The sequence below is a fragment of the Protopterus annectens genome, chromosome 5.part0 (assembly GCF_019279795.1).
Source record: "Protopterus annectens isolate FY-2018-M chromosome 5.part0, PAN1.0, whole genome shotgun sequence".
Lineage (NCBI taxonomy): Eukaryota > Metazoa > Chordata > Ceratodontiformes > Protopteridae > Protopterus > Protopterus annectens.
In genome coordinates, this window is record NC_056735.1 from 625,931,505 (window position 1) to 625,948,986 (window position 17,482).

The 17,482-nt window shown below is 39.9% G+C and overlaps 1 protein-coding gene across 3 annotated transcripts in view; it reads right to left on the reverse strand.

The window, feature by feature from the left end:
• Positions 1-17,482, reverse strand: part of LOC122802711 (cohesin subunit SA-2-like) — a 1,740,876-nt gene that overhangs the window by 1,206,335 nt on the left and 517,059 nt on the right. For all 3 annotated transcript variants that reach the window (XM_044072465.1, XM_044072464.1, XM_044072463.1), the window contains exon 11: positions 10,783-10,906. In XM_044072465.1, coding sequence (XP_043928400.1) covers positions 10,783-10,906 — 124 coding nt within the window. The remainder of the gene's footprint in view (positions 1-10,782; positions 10,907-17,482) is intronic.

Here is a 17,482-nt window from a genome sequence, read left to right on the forward strand (position 1 = left end):
TGCCATGTTTCTATCTGTCCAATGCCTTCTTAAATGCTTCTGTGGATTCCCTCTCCATCAGTCACTCTGGTGTTCCACTCCATAGAACCACAGTCTACTCTGTAAAAAAGTGCTTTCATAAATCAAGGTAGTAGTTAGTCCCAACAATCTTCAGATCAAGCTCCTCCTTTTTTTTCCTTGCAGGATGACCTATTCATATCTCTCTCTGTCATGATCTTGTATACCAACATCATGTTCCCCTATTGTTTTCAGCTGATATCTCTGGCTCTTCTAGCTTCTTGCCATATTCCATTCTTTATATACCAGGGATCTTTCTGGTAGCTTTTCTATGAATTCCTTCCAGCAGCCTGATATCCTGTTGCTTATATCGTCTCCAGAACTACACAGAGCACTCAGGGTGTTATGTGACCAAGGTCCTGTAGTGTGGAAGCATTAACCGTATGGAATCTATCCCCCAAAAGACATATCTTAGCATTCTGTCTGCTGCTGTCACTTTCTTCTCATTCTACTCCTGGTGGTCCAAGTCAGATGTGACCAGCACCTCTGACAATTTTTCTTACTATCTTGCCATCACTCCCAGTCCACAAATCCGATATGTCACAGTAGGGCAGCAGTAGCCCAGGTGCAGTATTTTGAATTTATTTGCACTGGGCCTCAACTGCCACCTTTCTGAACATTTGTTCAGACTTTCCAAATATTTTGGTATACTCTTCCTTCTACCGCTGCACTTGTTTTTGTGTCATCAGCAAAGAGGTTGAGCCTGTCTATTCCTACAGATATGTCTGGAAAACCCACTAACGAATACTTGACCCAGGACAGATGCATGGGACTACACTAGTCATTTACATAATTCATAACATTGTCTCTGTCTTACCACAGCCCTCTGTATCCTTCCATTCAATCAGGCCGTGCTTCACCTCCCTACTCTTGGTCCTAACCTCCACCCCTTCTGTGAGGTACAGTGTCAAAAGCCTTGCCGAAATCTCTACATCTTCTACAACTTCACTGTAAAGTTCTCCTGTATCCCACTCATAAAACTGGATAAGAATTACGCTTTTAGCCAGCAGCCCAGCCCGGCTGCCATCCTGGAGACTGCTGTCTTTTAAAGATCCTATCACCATTTCCTTCAGGATTTTCTGAATGAATATCTATGCCACTTTTGTTAAGCTAACAGGCCTATAGTTCCATTGCTGTTTTTCTGCTCCACTTTTATAAGTATGCCACAACTGCTGCCCTGCAGTCATCAGCCACTTCTGCACCAGCCACTAATCTGTTGAAGATCTTCATCAGAGTGCCTGCCGACATACTGTGCAGACTTCTGAGGACTCAAAGAAGCAGCCTATCTTGCCTTGTGCTTTATCCGAAGAACAAACAGTTTCCTCTGAATTTCCTCCATCCCTTTTCTAGTGTTTGTTTACTCTCTCCATTCAGCCCTCTCTCCCAACCAGCATGACACCCTCCTCCCACTGTTTCCTACTTGCAGACTTAAGTAAAATATTCATTCGGCACTTATGCATTCACAGTCTTCTCCTGTCTTTGTTCAGCCTGAGTGGCTCTGTCCCTCCCTCCCTTCTTTCTGCTACATACCTAAAGTCCTTGTTTTCCTTCTTGATCCCTTCTGCTAAATGCCTTTCAAATGTATCCTTTGCTGCCCTTGCTAGCTGTGTGGCCTTTGGACTAGCCTGCTTGAACTGACCTTCCTCCACTTCCCTACCCTTTTTTCACCTCCTGTAGCTTCTATCTTTTGTGTGAAGTTTTAGCTTCACATTCCTACTTAGCCTCAATGGCCTTCATCCTTTTACCCTTTTTTCTGTACTTCACAGTCTTGTCCACACCTTTGAGTACTCCATCCACATCCAATTCCCATATCTTGCTTACAGTCTCAATTCAATTCCAATCCCTTAACTTATCCTTGGCCACATCCCCCAGCACAACATAACCCAGTCTTCTAAAATTCCATACTACTGACTTTCACTCATATACCAAACCACACATGGTCATTGTTGGCTACTGGTGACTTCAGTTAGGTATCCATGATATTCTGCACTGATTAGAATTGTGTCCAGAATTCTAATCTTCAGAGTAGAGTCCTGAACCAGTTGGCTGAATCTCTCATGTTCCAAGACCTCAGTCAGTTCTGCCCTCCTTCTACCATGTAGCTCAGAATCTCCTAGTCTGGTCCTGGCAGAATCGGATTGCATGACTATTAACTAATTTCTCCTACTGAATCCCTTCATTGTCTTCCAGGTCTATCATCCTCTAATTGTGTGCCTTGTGGATGATTCCATATAACATTCTATCCACTCCCATCCCACCTCTACATTAACTGACAGAATACTTAACCTAGCTTATGACTCTGACTCTACTGTTGCCCCACTCCTGGTTTACAGTTCTTCCTCCTCTATGACCTCACAACTAGTGGCTACTCCACCCAATCTTCCGCTTTTGTACCATTCCCAAAAAGCAACAACCACTTCCGTATCCAAACCGCTTGTCATCACCTCTTGATTTTATGATGCCAGCAATATTCACTCTCCCCTTCTGCACTACTGCATGCAGCAATCCATCTTCCTACACAGAACCCTTGCACTGAAAACCCAGCCATATTATGAGTCACTCTTGTCCTTTTATTTTCTGTGTTTTGTTTCTTTTGCAACTTTTGTCTACTGACTAACACTTACTTTCCTCTTCTGTTTCTGTCACCCTCCATCCTTCCCTCCACTATTGTGGAGCTCATCAAGTTAAATCTCTTCTCCTGGGCTGTGGTAATGGTGTGCATCAAAAATGGCACATTTCTGTATTACTTGTTCAAGCTAAGTAAACTCTCCTGACCATTACACTACAAATCTTGAAGATTCTTTGTGCTGAACTATTCCCAAATAGGATTCCTGCACTGTGTTAAGCACCTGTCTTCTCAGCAGAGTGGGGCATTATTTGATTAGCTTTGAACATTAAACCTGGGAACATAATTTATTTCCTCCTCGAAAGAAAAATAATACAGAATTTCTTTCTTACTGATGACTTTTGTTCAGGTCAGCGTTTCATTCTTGCTCTGTAAGTAAAGGAAAATGTAAACCAATTATCTTTAACCCATTAGAAAAACTAAAATCAGTTGCCTGACCAGATCAAACAATAAATTGCAGCCATACCTGTAATCACCAACAAAATGAATGAAAACCCATGTGAATTAATTAATTTTAAAATGATGCCTCCATGATCATGCCTGTTTTGCCCACAAAATCTGTTATCAAATACAAATATGTAATGTGTCAGGAAAAAAATAAGTTAGTTCTCTAACACTGTTACTGTTATATCCTGATCTTAAAAAAAAAAGTTCTGCACATATTTACAGGGTTGGCTTAGTGTGATTATTTTTCTCTAAAAGGCTGTATTAGCCAATGTAATAGAGGGATACTTTTACAGGTTGTTGGTGATTAAAGTGATTTTTTTAAAACTTTTGTTGTTTTAAAATATTTGAATTGGTACTTTCTTTACAGGGAATTACAAATGTGCAATATGGGGCTTTCTTCATTTAGATTTATCTGCCAGGAATTCAGGTTATTACTGAAGAAAATCTAGGATCATAGATTACTAGGCTATCAATCCGTAGGTCATTTTAAGCCTAGCCATTTCATCCCAATGTAATACACAGAAATGCTAGTCAATACCCAAGACTGCATTTCGTGATGACTGCCCATGTCCACGAGGGTTGTGGGCTCTATCCCCAGCAGAAATTTACAGTGCTCCATTCACCCGTCCAGGTTCCACTTGAACAGTATCACAGAGGTGCTCTGTTTCACATGAATTGGTAGCCATTCCAAACATGTGGCAGTCGCTGGGAGATAAATCTGCCCCTCCAGCATGTCCTATTTAAGTCACAGGCCATATTTAGGTCTGTGGAATGGGTAGCCCTCATCCTATTTGACTTACGGATATATGCAGCAAGTTCATTAGGTTTTCGTCTTGGATTGTTCTGTAGGTCAGGCATAAGTCTCCCCTAAGAAGTCTATATGATACGGAGTATAGTGACACAGACTTTAGTTGGTCTGTGTAACGCACATGCTGGAGCCCATCGATCTTCTTTGTTAGAAATCTCTGAGGTCTCTAATTGTTGCAGGTGCTTAATACGGTACATGTCAAATGGGGCATTATAATCAATTATGGGCCAGATAAGTGCCAAGTATAGGGGGATTATAACTTTTTTTGCTCTTGAGGCGATGCCTTCACTAATCAAGTATGCTATGTAGAAAGGTTTCCTTACTACAGTAGACACATGGTGGTCAAAGTTAAGGATACAGTCAACTTGTGATCCCAGGTCTCTTACTATTTCATGGGTACTTAGGGTATTGTTGTTGATTTGATAGTGTGAGGGTACACTGTTTGTGCCAAAGAGAATGATGACGCATTTCTTTACATTCAGTTTGAGACCAAGAATAATACACTAGTCGTTGGTCTGTGTGAGACCCTCCTGGAGTATACGGGCATCATTTGAGGATTCATTGATTGCACCTAGTTTGCAGTTGTCTGCAAAATGGTCAACCACAACCCCTTAGTTTTGACCTGAATGTCTGAGAAATATATACCAAACAGTAAGGGGGCCCAGCACTGACCCCTGTGGCACCCCACTGGTAACAGGTTTGCTGGCTGATTCAGAGTCGCCCACTTTGATAGTGTGCATTCAGTTTGTGAGCCAGTTGGCAACCCATCTTACAACAAAGGGGTCTATATTCAGTTTACTAAGTTTACTGGTAATGCCTGAATGTGGGATTGTGTCAAAAGCCTTTGCCAGGTTGAGATATGCTGTGTGCACAGATCTGCCCTCGTCATGGCCTTGGTCACATTTTCAAAGAAGTCCATCAGATTTAATAGGCAGGATCTGCCCTTCACGGAGCTAAATTGGATAGGATCCAGGGTTTGGAAGTCACCTGTGTCTTTATTTATGATGTCCATAGTGATACATTCATGGCATTACAGATGAGGCTGGTCAGGCTTATGGGTCTGTAATTCCCTGGGTTTGTTGCTAGGCCACTTATGAGGAGGGGAATAAATGTTGCCATTTGCCATTCCGCAGGAACAAAGCTTGTGGTTAGGCTATGATTGAAAAGGATACTTAGTGGTGATGCTAGTTCATGTTTTAGCCTGTTCAGAAGACAGTCTGGGATATTGTTTGGTCCCACAGAGGCTGTGTTTTTTGCCTTGGACAAGCCTTTGAGGACCTGCTCTTCAGATATGTAGGGGGTAGTACAAGGGTAGGTTTGTTGTAAGTTAGGCGGGGATACGGGAGTGAAATTTTCACCAAACCTATCTGCTAGCAGGTTTGCTATCTCTGTGGGGTCAGTGTGTGCGATACTGTTGGCCACTAGTTCTGCACATGTTTAGGTCCCACCTTTTAGGTTATGTACATAGCTGAAAAAGGACTTATGGTTATCCTTGCCTGTACTTGCTAAGTTTCTCTCAAAGGAGCCCTTGGAGGATTTGACAAGTTGTCTTTTTTGCTTGTTGAGGCTGAGGTGGGTGCTTTTCCAGTGTTGGGGCCTTGCCTTTGTTTTCTTGGACAGCAACTTTTTGCTTTTATTGTAAAGTTTGTTGATACTGGATGTCCATAACGGCACCTTGTTTTTACTTAGGGCTCTGGCTTTGATTTTTTCTGGTATGACCAAGTGTATACACTTATGCAAGTGACTGTACACAGTTTTAGTGTAAGCTTCACGGTAGTTACCACATCCAGCTTCGGGTGAGGCTTAGAATGCTGCATTTATACCTTCACCTTGGAGGGTATAGTTTGCCTTGGTGAAGGTATTTAGTCTGATTTCACCCTTTGTGAGTTGTGGTGTTACTGATAGCTCGAAGGTGACTGATATGTGGTCAGTTTTAACTAATGAGGGTCCTACATTTGTGACAGTGCATCTATTTGACATGTTGGTGAGGACCAGATCCAGAATGTTTGTTCCCCTTGCCGAGGTACGGACAATTTGTTCCAGGGCATCTGAATTAACAAAGTCAAGGAACTTTTTCACTAGCAAGTTAGGGCTAGTGTAGGTTTCCCAGCTGATTGTGGGATAACTGAAATCCTCCATAACCAGTGTGTCTGGTAAAATATGACTTGCCTCCAGTTTGGACAAATAGGCTTCATGGGTGTTGTGACCCATGGAGGGGGATATATAACTGGCTATGACTTGAATGGGGGTCTTACCCACCATAACCTGGACCTGGAGTAACTCGATGAAGTTGTCCATTCTAACTAGAAGGGAGGTGAATTTATCTCTAATATAGACTGAAACATTGCCTACTTTGGTTCTCACAAGTTCATTTTGAAGTTTAAAGGTATGGAAGGCATTGTAGTCTTGCAAGGTCGGGGTACTCTCTGAGGCCCTGAACCAGGTTTCTGTGACTGCACAGACATCTATATCTTCTAGTGATAGAAGTGCTTCCAGGGAGTGCAATTTTTGGTTTAAGCTCCTAGCATTTAGCAGCATGACCTTTATTTTGTTCTGATTATTTAATTTCACGTCAGTAATGTTGTTTTTGAGACCTTGCCTAAAACGACAATATGGGGGGGGCAACAGCCTTTGCCAGGAGTCGAAAGGCTAGAGGTGCCAGGTGCAAACCATCTCTGGCAAAGCAGCGAGGTTTGTCGAAAACAGTTTCCCAATCTGACAGGAACTGGATCCCATTTGAATGACACCAAACAGTGAGCCAATTACTGAAATCAATCTTTTTTTGTTTATACTGTGGCATCATTCTAGGTGAGGGTGGTATGCTGCTCAAGGTTAGGGAAATACCTGGCTGGGACACATACTTTGCATAGTTCAGTGAGATAAGTCTCAGTCATTTGGCATTCTTGGCACCACTTCCCCAGTTTGAAAGCAATTGAAAATGTTCTCTTTTAATCAATTTATTAAAATCTGCCAGGTGAATATAAATGCAGATCCTGTCTTTCTTCACTGTGCTAACCAAACAATTCACCCATTGTGATGGTTGTACATGCTTCTTAATGACACCAAAGTATTATACTGGCTTTCATTCTTTTTCCATGTTACTTCTGAAGGGCACTAATGGTTTCCTAGGAGCATGCATTACCAGCTTAGCATCAGGTTTCACTTGTATGTGGTGATCTACTTGCATAAGTCCTAAGCCTTTAAGTAATTTGAATGGTCATGCAGGATATCACTGCGATATGGTTCGACAAAACATCTGAGATGTTTCTTTGGCTGTGTGACTAATTCCGTGTATATGCACGGTTTGGCTTTACACTGTCAATTCATTCTTCCATTCCTAGCGCATTAATAGTCAAACCAACCTGAACACTATGAGAATTTTCTTCAAGTGTTTCCGAACTTCCAGTTTGAAAAAAGGACAAGTAATCTCCTAGGTTTGTATTCATGTCAACATCTTTATAGCCCAATGGCTTCATCTGGTGGCCAGTATTTGTTAACAATGGGTTCAAGTTCTTTCAGTACCTCTGCACCTCAGTACTCTTGATTCTGCACCTGTACTTAGTTTAAATTAAAGATATTTGCTAACATTCAGCATTTCTAGCCAACAACGTGCACACATTGTCTTAATTCTTCTGGTGAATTTTCAAATTTCACTTTAGCAACTGTTTTCATTTCAGGAATACCACAAATAGATCATTTCATGTTTTGATTCAACAATATGCAAATTTTGTTAAAACATATTTTTGTTTTTATACATCTTAGAAAATGTCAAGTTGTAGCAGAAATTCTGCAGAACATATTAAAAGTAGGAAAGTACTTCTTCCTGTTCTTTCAATCATGTCTATTACTTGAAATGCAAATTTCAAATGTCAAAGCATTTTACAGCACACTTCCATGTCTTCCCTCTTTCTTTTCTTCCCTTTTTTTAAACAAGAAACATCTTTATTAAATTATCATGTATGACATGGAGCATGTTACATTTATATAAATGAAAATAAACCATAGCGACATAATCTCAGCTGCAAACATTATAGATTCCAAACCATGCCAACACACCTGTAGCTGCAAACAGTCCCACTCACTAGGCTGAACAAGGAGAAAATTACAGTCAGCTGCCTGTCGGGTGCCAGGATCCACCACATAATGCATGCACTGAAGTCACTCCACAACAAGTACAAATATGACTCTGTCATTGTCCATGTTGGAGTGAATGACTTAAGACGTACCTCCCTGGACTACATGAGAAGAGTCATAGAAGAGCTCTCGGATCATGTGGCCCAGGCAGGTATGACCCTAGCCCTGAGTAGCATCCTGCCTTCGCCCAGAATTATACCACATTATAACGACAAAATGATTGACTTCAACGCTAAGCTTCTGGTGTCATTCAAAGGGCGATCCAATATCTGTCTGCCTGGGACGACATGATCAACAGACCACGATGCTTTGCCAGAGATGGTCTGCACCTGTTGCCCCTGGGATTTAGGTTACAGGCTAAGGCTCTTGCCACCCCCATAGCGCCTTTTTTAGTCAAAGTTCAAAGGACAAAACCACCACCGTAACAGGTACAAGCATGCAAAATCTGAAGGTAATGCTACTCAAAGATAGAAGTTTAAACTTGTGATTTACCATTTATGTTGGAGCTTTTCTCCTCGGGCCTCTACTGAAAAAGGATATGTATCCAGCTAGACTAGCCCAGTTAACAAATATAAAATAAAAATAAATATAAAAAATAAAATAAATAAACCTCAAAATGCACTCTCCCAAGGCACTCCTAAAAACGGAGAACATTGATATCTGTGCAGTAACTGAGACCTGGTTCAAGGCTCCAGAGAGCACCCCTGCAATACCAGGCTCCAACTCTTACCACACTTTTCAGCCACCAAACCAGGACCGAAACATTAAAGGTGGAGGAGTGGCCATATTCACACCACCAGGCTAGTTGCCCAACACAATGCGTCTGAAATTCTCCAGGTGCAACTAACACTAGGTAAGACTGCAATCCAAATTGTAGCTTGCTACAGATCCCCCAACATGCCCCAAGTTTCTCACTACACCTTTCTAAACATACTGGAAATATTAAGATACAACCAAACACCCTAATACTGGGTGATTTCAACTACCCTGCCATTAACCAGGAAAACTATTTGTGTATCAACACCTTTGCCCAATGGTTCTTGGAATTCATAAATTCCAATGCCCTGGATCAACTAATCCATAGTCCCACCAGGGGCTCCAATATCCTAGACCTGGTCATTACCAACATGGGAAATCGATGCTGCACAATTATGGTCATCACCCCCCTCATTGGTCAGGTCTGACCCTAAGCTAATCACCCTTGATATCCACATCCCTCCCCCACCCCCCAGTAAGGAAACCTCCATAAAAAACTTCTCCAAAGCCAACTTCATGATACTCAAGTCAGAAGTGACAAACTTCATGACAACCATGCAGACAGGAACTGAAAGTTAGACTGCTGAATCCTACACTAAGGCACTGTATGAGCACATCCACTCGTGCATGAATCGTGCCATACCAAATAGAACCAAGACGCACCCCTCAAAAAAAAAAAAGGAAGCCAAAATGGTGATCCCTTGCCATAAGCAAACTTTACAACAAAAGGAAGAAACTGCTGCAGAAAAGAGGAAAATACCAGGATGCAAAAAACTTCCTTACCAGCCTCAGTAAAAACTGAGATCCCTCATAAAGTCCTCCAAAGCTAGTTATGAAAATAAAATTGCCAAAGATTCCAAAGACAACCACAAGGCATTATATAGCTATGTCAAGAATCTAAATGGCAATGCTCAGATCTACTCTGAGCTACAACAGAATGGCATTAAATATACTGATCCCAAGGATATTGCCAATATCTTGGCAGATCGATTCAGTGCCAACTTCACCCCCCCTCTCACCCTCTAAAGGGCCCATCTCAATACTGAAAGATTGCCAAATTCCGGTAATAACGGCCACACAGGTAAAAACTGCACTCTCCAATGCTAAGAATACAGCATCCATGGGCCCAGACGACATCCCAGGCTGTGTACTACATAAACTAAAAAATGAACTGGCACCTCACCTAAGTGTCATGTTTAATCACAGCCTCACCTCAGGCTTCGTGCCCACTGAGTGGTGCACAGCTACAGATATCCCACTCCACAAGGGGGGATCCACCTTGGATCCTGGGAACTACCGCCCCATCAGTCTGATGAACCTGATCTGCAAGGCCATGGAACGTATTATCATGGAACTTAAAGACATTGGCAACCTTCAAACACTGGACCCCACCCAGTTTGGGTTCATGAAGGGCCGATCCTGTCTCCTGAACCTGAATGACTTCTTTGAATCAGTCTCCAGAGCTGCAGACAAGGGTAAAGCGGTCCACACAGCCTATCTGGACCTTATCAAGGCCTTCAACACCATACATGCCTACGGTCATTCATACTCAGTATATTATTATTATTATTATTATTATTTAAGACAGCAATGTGACTTAAAGACTAAAGCCCTCATCTTTGACAAGCAATCCAAGTGAAGTAGTCACAAGCTTTGGAAACTGAATATTACTATTATTTACTTAAAGAACTTAGGCACTAATATATATTAATATGGCACCTCAATGACACTTCCATGGCTGTTCTGTTATTTTAAAGGGGCCTGCAAATAAGATGTAAAGGAATCCCTTAAGGCCTCTAATCTGAAGCCACAAAAACCTCATAACTTATCAAGTGGCTGCATGATGGTCTGTACATGTGAACAGACGATACTGCATTGCAATTCAAATTAATGAAATTAGTAAAAAAATGTAAAAAGAACATTGAAGATCTACAAACAGACAGGTAAAACATACCTTATCATAGAGCATCCAACCAACATATTTGAGGTAGTTATCATTTAAGAAGTATCCAGTGTGCAATTTCATCCATATACCTAATTCTTCCATGCAGATGGCTCTAATTTCAGGGATCACATCTCTGTAGAAAGAAACCTGCACTTTAGTGATTACTATTTCCGGACTACAACAATAAGCAAAGTCTGGCACTACAAATATAAACAAGTGGGTATTCTCCTTCGCATTAAATTTAACTACCTGGAAAAAATGAAGAATGCAGTTTGTCTGTAATAACTCTAATAACTCACAATATTGTTATTTTATAATAAAAAGAGACACTTGCAAATATCATGACATCCATGTTTCTATAAAACTAACGTTTGACACTTACTAATGTAATGTCACCAAAAATGTATGGAATAGCTCACCAGGCTGTAAACAGATGTCCTCATACTTATCTATGGGGATATGCTGAGATCTGTCATAGAATATGGATTTCCATTTCATTTCTTTTAAAACTATGCTCATCAGGACACAGTTTGTCCAAAGCTTTTTCACCAGGAGAATTGTTGAATGGAGACAGTACAGCTACATAGGGCTCTACTATGTTTAGCATTTAAGGCACTGAAAGATCAAGCTCTGTCCGAGTCATTGGCTGTAAAACAGGTGTATAGTCATCAGAGTATGAAATCACACAACCTTAGCATTGCAGTTAAAGTTTATTTCTAAATTAATACATATACTTTGGAACAGCCTTACCTTTTACATTTTACTTTCTTCTATCCTTCAGAGACTTAAAGTAAGCAAGGATGACTACAAAAATAGGATCAAATTTATACCAGCTGGCTAGTTTGTGGGTCACCTTGGGCCTTAGTCAACAGGTTTGAAATAATCTATGACATTATGAATCTCTGAAACTATGTAAATCACTCTTCGTGCCCCGTTTGGAATTCTCTAGTTTAGTTACAGCAAAAAATGCTACCAAAATAAGAAACCAAGTTCAGGAGCTCAGTGTACTGCATAACTTCAGAGTCTTCCTAAATGATACTACAGATTAACTGGAAAAGAAGGCCGTATTTACATCAGTAACCACGGGATCTTCAAGCATAATATAACAGGGTGGAAAGAACGTTACTGGAACTCTAAGAACTCACCGTGAACATTTAGAGTTCTGTATGAGAAACATAAAAAAATAAGATCATATTGTTTGGAGTTGCTACTTCACAGAGTTTACTATAAATATCCTAATGATTTAACTCTACAAACTCAGGGAGTGAAATGAAAGAATGCTCATTTAGATCGAGTGGTGTCTAAATGTCTCCCCCAATGAATCCCAAAAGCAGTTCTAGAGATTCCAAACTCAGGCTGAAACTAATAACACTAATACTACTAGGTTTTATAAATGGAAATAGATTCAACAACTACAGGGGGGTTAAGGTATTACCAGTGGTGGCTGGTGACTTCAAATCAAAGGGGGGGGGGGGCTGCAGGAGACAGTTGAATGGGTGGGGCCAATGGGAAGGGGTGCGGCCAACTAGAAAGGGGCAGAGCTATGCTCAAAACCACAAAAACTGGGACTTTAATTAAATATGATGCCCTGGATGCCAACCCATCATTATGAAAGTCCAATCAAGACAAAATCAAGTGTAGAAGAAAAAAATACTTCAGTGGATTGGGTACATGACAGCTTATTTAATATTTAGATAGAAACAAAAAGGTTGTTTGGCATGAAAAATACATTATTTTTTAAATACATTACTGGAATGCCTGTCAAAATCAAGCATAAAAAAACAAGCAGCACTCATCTCAAACCACCTCTCTTTGCACTGCAGTTCTAATTATAATTTATATTCAGCTTTATAAAAGTACCAAGTAACATGTTGAAAGTATCAATCTCTGTGATACCCCACTTGTAAAAATGTTTCTTACCCAAAAATGACCTGCTGGCTGACAACAAATATCTACTTGTTTCATGGGGAAAACATGATAAAAGTAAAAAATGAACAGCAAACAAGAAACAAGCACAAGATAAATTGCTTAAAGGATGGACCACACATGATAGACTGGCATTCTGTTTAGTTTACTGGTAAAGCCTGCAAAGATGACTGCAAGTCTCCCACAAATTTATTGAGCTTCTGAAAATGCTGTAATCCTGTCCTTTATTACAAATACTGTCATTTGCATTTCAATACCCAAGACTTGTACATTATCTAGTTATGTAAATATTCTCTGTATGGCAACAACAAAAAGGCTTTTAAAGTTGATAAATCTTTAACAGTATGCTTATTTGCATCTTACAATCTCAGACAAGCTTACCTGATGGTCATTAAAGCATTGCTACTTAAACACAGAGCAACAGGCACTGCAACAACATGCATTTTCTGAATAATAAGCATAAATCAACAGTATAAAAATATGACAGAAATCCAGAACATTCTATAAAATCAAGGACAGATGAAAAGCCACTGTAGTACTTGTGTCTACCTTGGATGGGGGGATACCCGTCACACTTATACTTCATAACTGCTCCTTGCTTTGCTTGGACACATCCAGAGTCACTACATGGGGAGTGGGGTGCAACAAGTATGTCACAACTTGAAATGTCTCTGGCTGACGGTGATGGGCCTGACACATTTGTCATACCTCTCAACCTCAGAGCAAAAAATCTGGACAAACCCATAAATAATAGTGGGACAAAGGCTCAAAAATAAGGACAATTTTTAAATATTGCTCTTGTAAACTTAGAAAGATAATAGAAAAGTAGGTCTTGCATTAGTATGAATCTTCTGAAGGGTATGAAATCTGAAAATGAAATCTCTGTCATTACTTTCTAATGCCAATCTTTTATGATTTGCCACTAATTTGCCAGAAAACAGAATTTTATGAAAAACGGACCAAAAATGTGATGCAAAAATATAAAACAGCCACACAATACAGCTGGGAACCTGTCAAAGAAGGGACACTTTTTTAATATTAGTACCGTTAAGTTGAGCAGCTGACAAAATAAGAGAATCCACATGCATTTCTGAAATAAAAGCAATCTATAACTCTGATCATTACAATTATTTATTAATTGTAAACCCTCCACATTTTCTTCCAAAACTGCCATTTTGCAGAGGGATTATTAAGGGGAGAGCAACATTTTGAGCCAAAGTCGGGGACAGTTGAGAGGTTTGGATATACCCAATTATATAAAGCGATTTATTTGCTATTTATTTTTATTCAATATCTTAATGCAGGAAATATGGACAAGGCCAAATATACCGGGGGAACACAGACAGTACTAAAATTGCTCTTGTATAAACTTAAACAGTTGATAGAATAACAGGTCTTGCTTTAGCATGCAATTTTCTGAAGGGTATGAAGTCTGAAATTCAATGTCTGTCATTACTTAATGACTTCATTCCTAAATGATTTGCCAGAAAACTACACATTTTATGAGGAACAAACAAAAAATAAGAAGCAAAAAATCTATTCATTCTGTGAAAATCTGGAGAGTTGAGAGGTATAGTTCAGCCGGGGCTATCTGACAAAATCATGGTCAAATTGGGCCTCCCCCCCTGCAGCCATTCCAATGTCCCATTACTTGGCTATTTCACCCCATTTACCATACATTTACCATAAACACTGTAATGTGCATACTGATTTACTTCCACAATGATTTGGATTTCATTTAAAAGTTTTATTTTACATTTTACAGTAGAAAACTAATAGACATCTGCTAAACAAAGCAATGCAGTCTCACAATGAAAATAGACTTAGCATTAAAACTTCTATGTCCTTGAAACTCACACTCATTGAAACAGCACTGAAACCCACATTCAAAGAAAATACATCTGGCCAGTGGCAGATAAAGATTAACTTTGGGCTGTTTTCAAATCATAGGCCCCTTGCACACGAAATACACATGTGTTCTTTGACACACCTTCTGTTCCTGATTGTATTAAATTATATTCCTTGTATAATACAGTACAGTTGTTAGAGGGCATTTTAAATTTGTTGTTTTGAACATTTTTCCAGTAAACAATGAACAAAATGCATGCACCAATAATGACAAAGCTGCCCAATTCAGAACATTTCCATCATAAATGTCTACTCAAACATCTACAATACACCAGTATCAGTAAATATGCACAATCTCTAGAGAAGTAAAGTCATCTAAATAATTCCATACTAAAGAGATCTGTAACTAATGAAGAGGTGGCTGCTAGCAAATAACTTTATATTTCATTGTTTCATCTACAAATAAAGTGCCTGTTGACCCTGAGGAATAAATTGCTCGTGCTACATTAAAAAAAGATAAGCTAGTAATATTGCAATAGGAAATGGATAGCAAATTGATAACAGGTTCATAGTTACTATGTATCTCTGCCAAAGAGGACATTCTCAGGACTGCAGCATCCACCTCCTTTAAAAGTACAACACAGTACAGTATCAGCAATGCATCTACATACTGTGGGAGTAGAACCCACAGCCTTCTGCATCGAAAGTAAGTACACTACCAGCTGTGCTATTAACAATGCAAGCAGATTCAGCATAAGTAGCACTAAACTTATCTTACCCTGAAGCTCTTAGCTCCTTGTAAAATTCACTGAACTGTCTCTCTCAACTCTGTTGCACATGAGCACAAGAAATCTGGAAAAAGCCAAAATTTATTGGGGGGGGGGCAAAATCCCAAAAACCAGGGACACATTTTAAACACTGCTTGTATAATCTTGGAAAGTTGCTAGAATAAAATGCTGTGCTACCCCCATGTATTTCACTGCCACGTCCTGAACCCAGGACCCTGTGCCCTACAGAGCAACATACCACTATGCCAAATCAGCTGTTTCTTGAACGACAAGAAGACTGAAACTTAAATAGCTATCATTTGGTGAATTCAGTTCTCACCAAAGCCCTCAACCTGTTAGCACAAAACACTTGGACAAAGCCAGTTAGGGGGGAATACAGCCCCCAAACATATTCAGTGAATTCAGTTTTCATGATAGCTCTCAACCTCTTAGCACAAAAAACCTGGACAAAGTAAATAATGGGGGAAAGCAGCCCCAAAAATAGTGACAAATTTCAAATACTGATCTTATAAACTTAGAAAATTGCTAGAATAAAATTTGTTGTGTTACCATGTACTTTCTGAAGAATATGAAGTCTGAAATTCAAATGTCTGTCATTATTTAGTGAATTCAAACTCCAGAAAACCACAGATTTTATAAGGAACAGAACAAAAATATGAGGAAAAAATCTGAACACTTTTCACAAGTGGTGGTGGGCAGGAAATTCAGGCTCTTGCTACCTGCACCCAAGGTTCAGGTTCTGAGCAGACCTCTCAACTGTCCTGAATTACTCATTTTTTACTGAGTTTTGGGGTCCAGATAAAGGGGTGCCATGATTCCAGAGTGGCACCCCTTCAATTCCGATTTATTTGCGCTGTTTTTTTATTTTTTAAATTTTTGCACTTTGTGAGCTGACGTCATCACTTGCGCGATGACGTCAGCTCCACCAGCCTGTCGGACTTCAGCTCGCACTCGTACTTATCACGTACCACATATTTCCGGCTCTGGTTCAAATGCTTTTGCGAGCGGCAATCACCAGAGCTGGAAATGTTTTCGCTGGCTGGATGATGGATCTATTTAGTTAGCAAAGAAGAGCCGGAAAGGATTTTGCTGGCTGGATCTATTTAATTAGCAGAGAAGACGCTCGAGGAAAGGAGTTTGAAGACACTGGCTGGATTATTTATTTAGAAGATGTTCGCGAGCTGGGATTTTATTTAGACGAAGATGGATGCTCGCTGGATGTAATTAGAGGTAAGGTGTGTGTGTGTGTGTGTGTGTGTGTGTGTGTGTGTGTGTGTGTGTGTGTGTGTGTGTGTGTGTGAGATACACACATGCACAAGCACTTTCTGATACAAGTCCTGGGAACCCTATTTTATGAAACAGAAGTGCACTGTTCCATTTCAGGGGAAAAAAATGAAAAAAATATGTATATGTAGCATTCATTTTCATAGTTATTGATTTAGAAAATGTGCAGTAAAGGCAGTATAATTTTCCCATACAACTATGCGTATATGCTTTCATTAAGAAAGGCAGCAAACGTTTTTGCAAATGTTACACTTTCATTTATTTTACAGCTATGGCTTTTTGGATGCATCCTCTAATTGACCTCTTGACAGGAACAGATACGTGACAAAAAGCAGGAAGTTGGCCCTCCCCAACATTCTTCTCTGTCAATATTTGTTGTTACTTGATGTATGGCTAGTATGTATTTGGAGTTACTCATTTGCAGAATCTGCTAGAAAACTAAGCGGATCATATGATAAAAACGAAGATATAAATCTGAGAAGTGTACTTATTATATTTTCCTTAAACTGTGTTTGATCTGTGACACTGGTTTGCTCCATTCCTGCTCACCAGTATCTCCTGCTGATTATATCCTTAATTCCTTTTCTGACTTTTGACCTGCTGTCTTTTATTCATCCATCCAGCCAGTTAACCATGTTTGAGAAGGGGACAGTGGTTTCTCTTTAATTTGTCAGCAGTGCACAAAGTAAAATGGCTATTTGAAATGAGTTTGGTCAGGTATGATATTTACTGAGTTTGTTTTGGGTTTGTTTTTCTGTTACCTACATGCTGGTACAGCAGTTTCTGCCTTATCTGGGTAAGAAGAGTACTGTTAGTAACATGGTGACACTGACATGATCTGTCTGCTTCCATGATTACTGTGT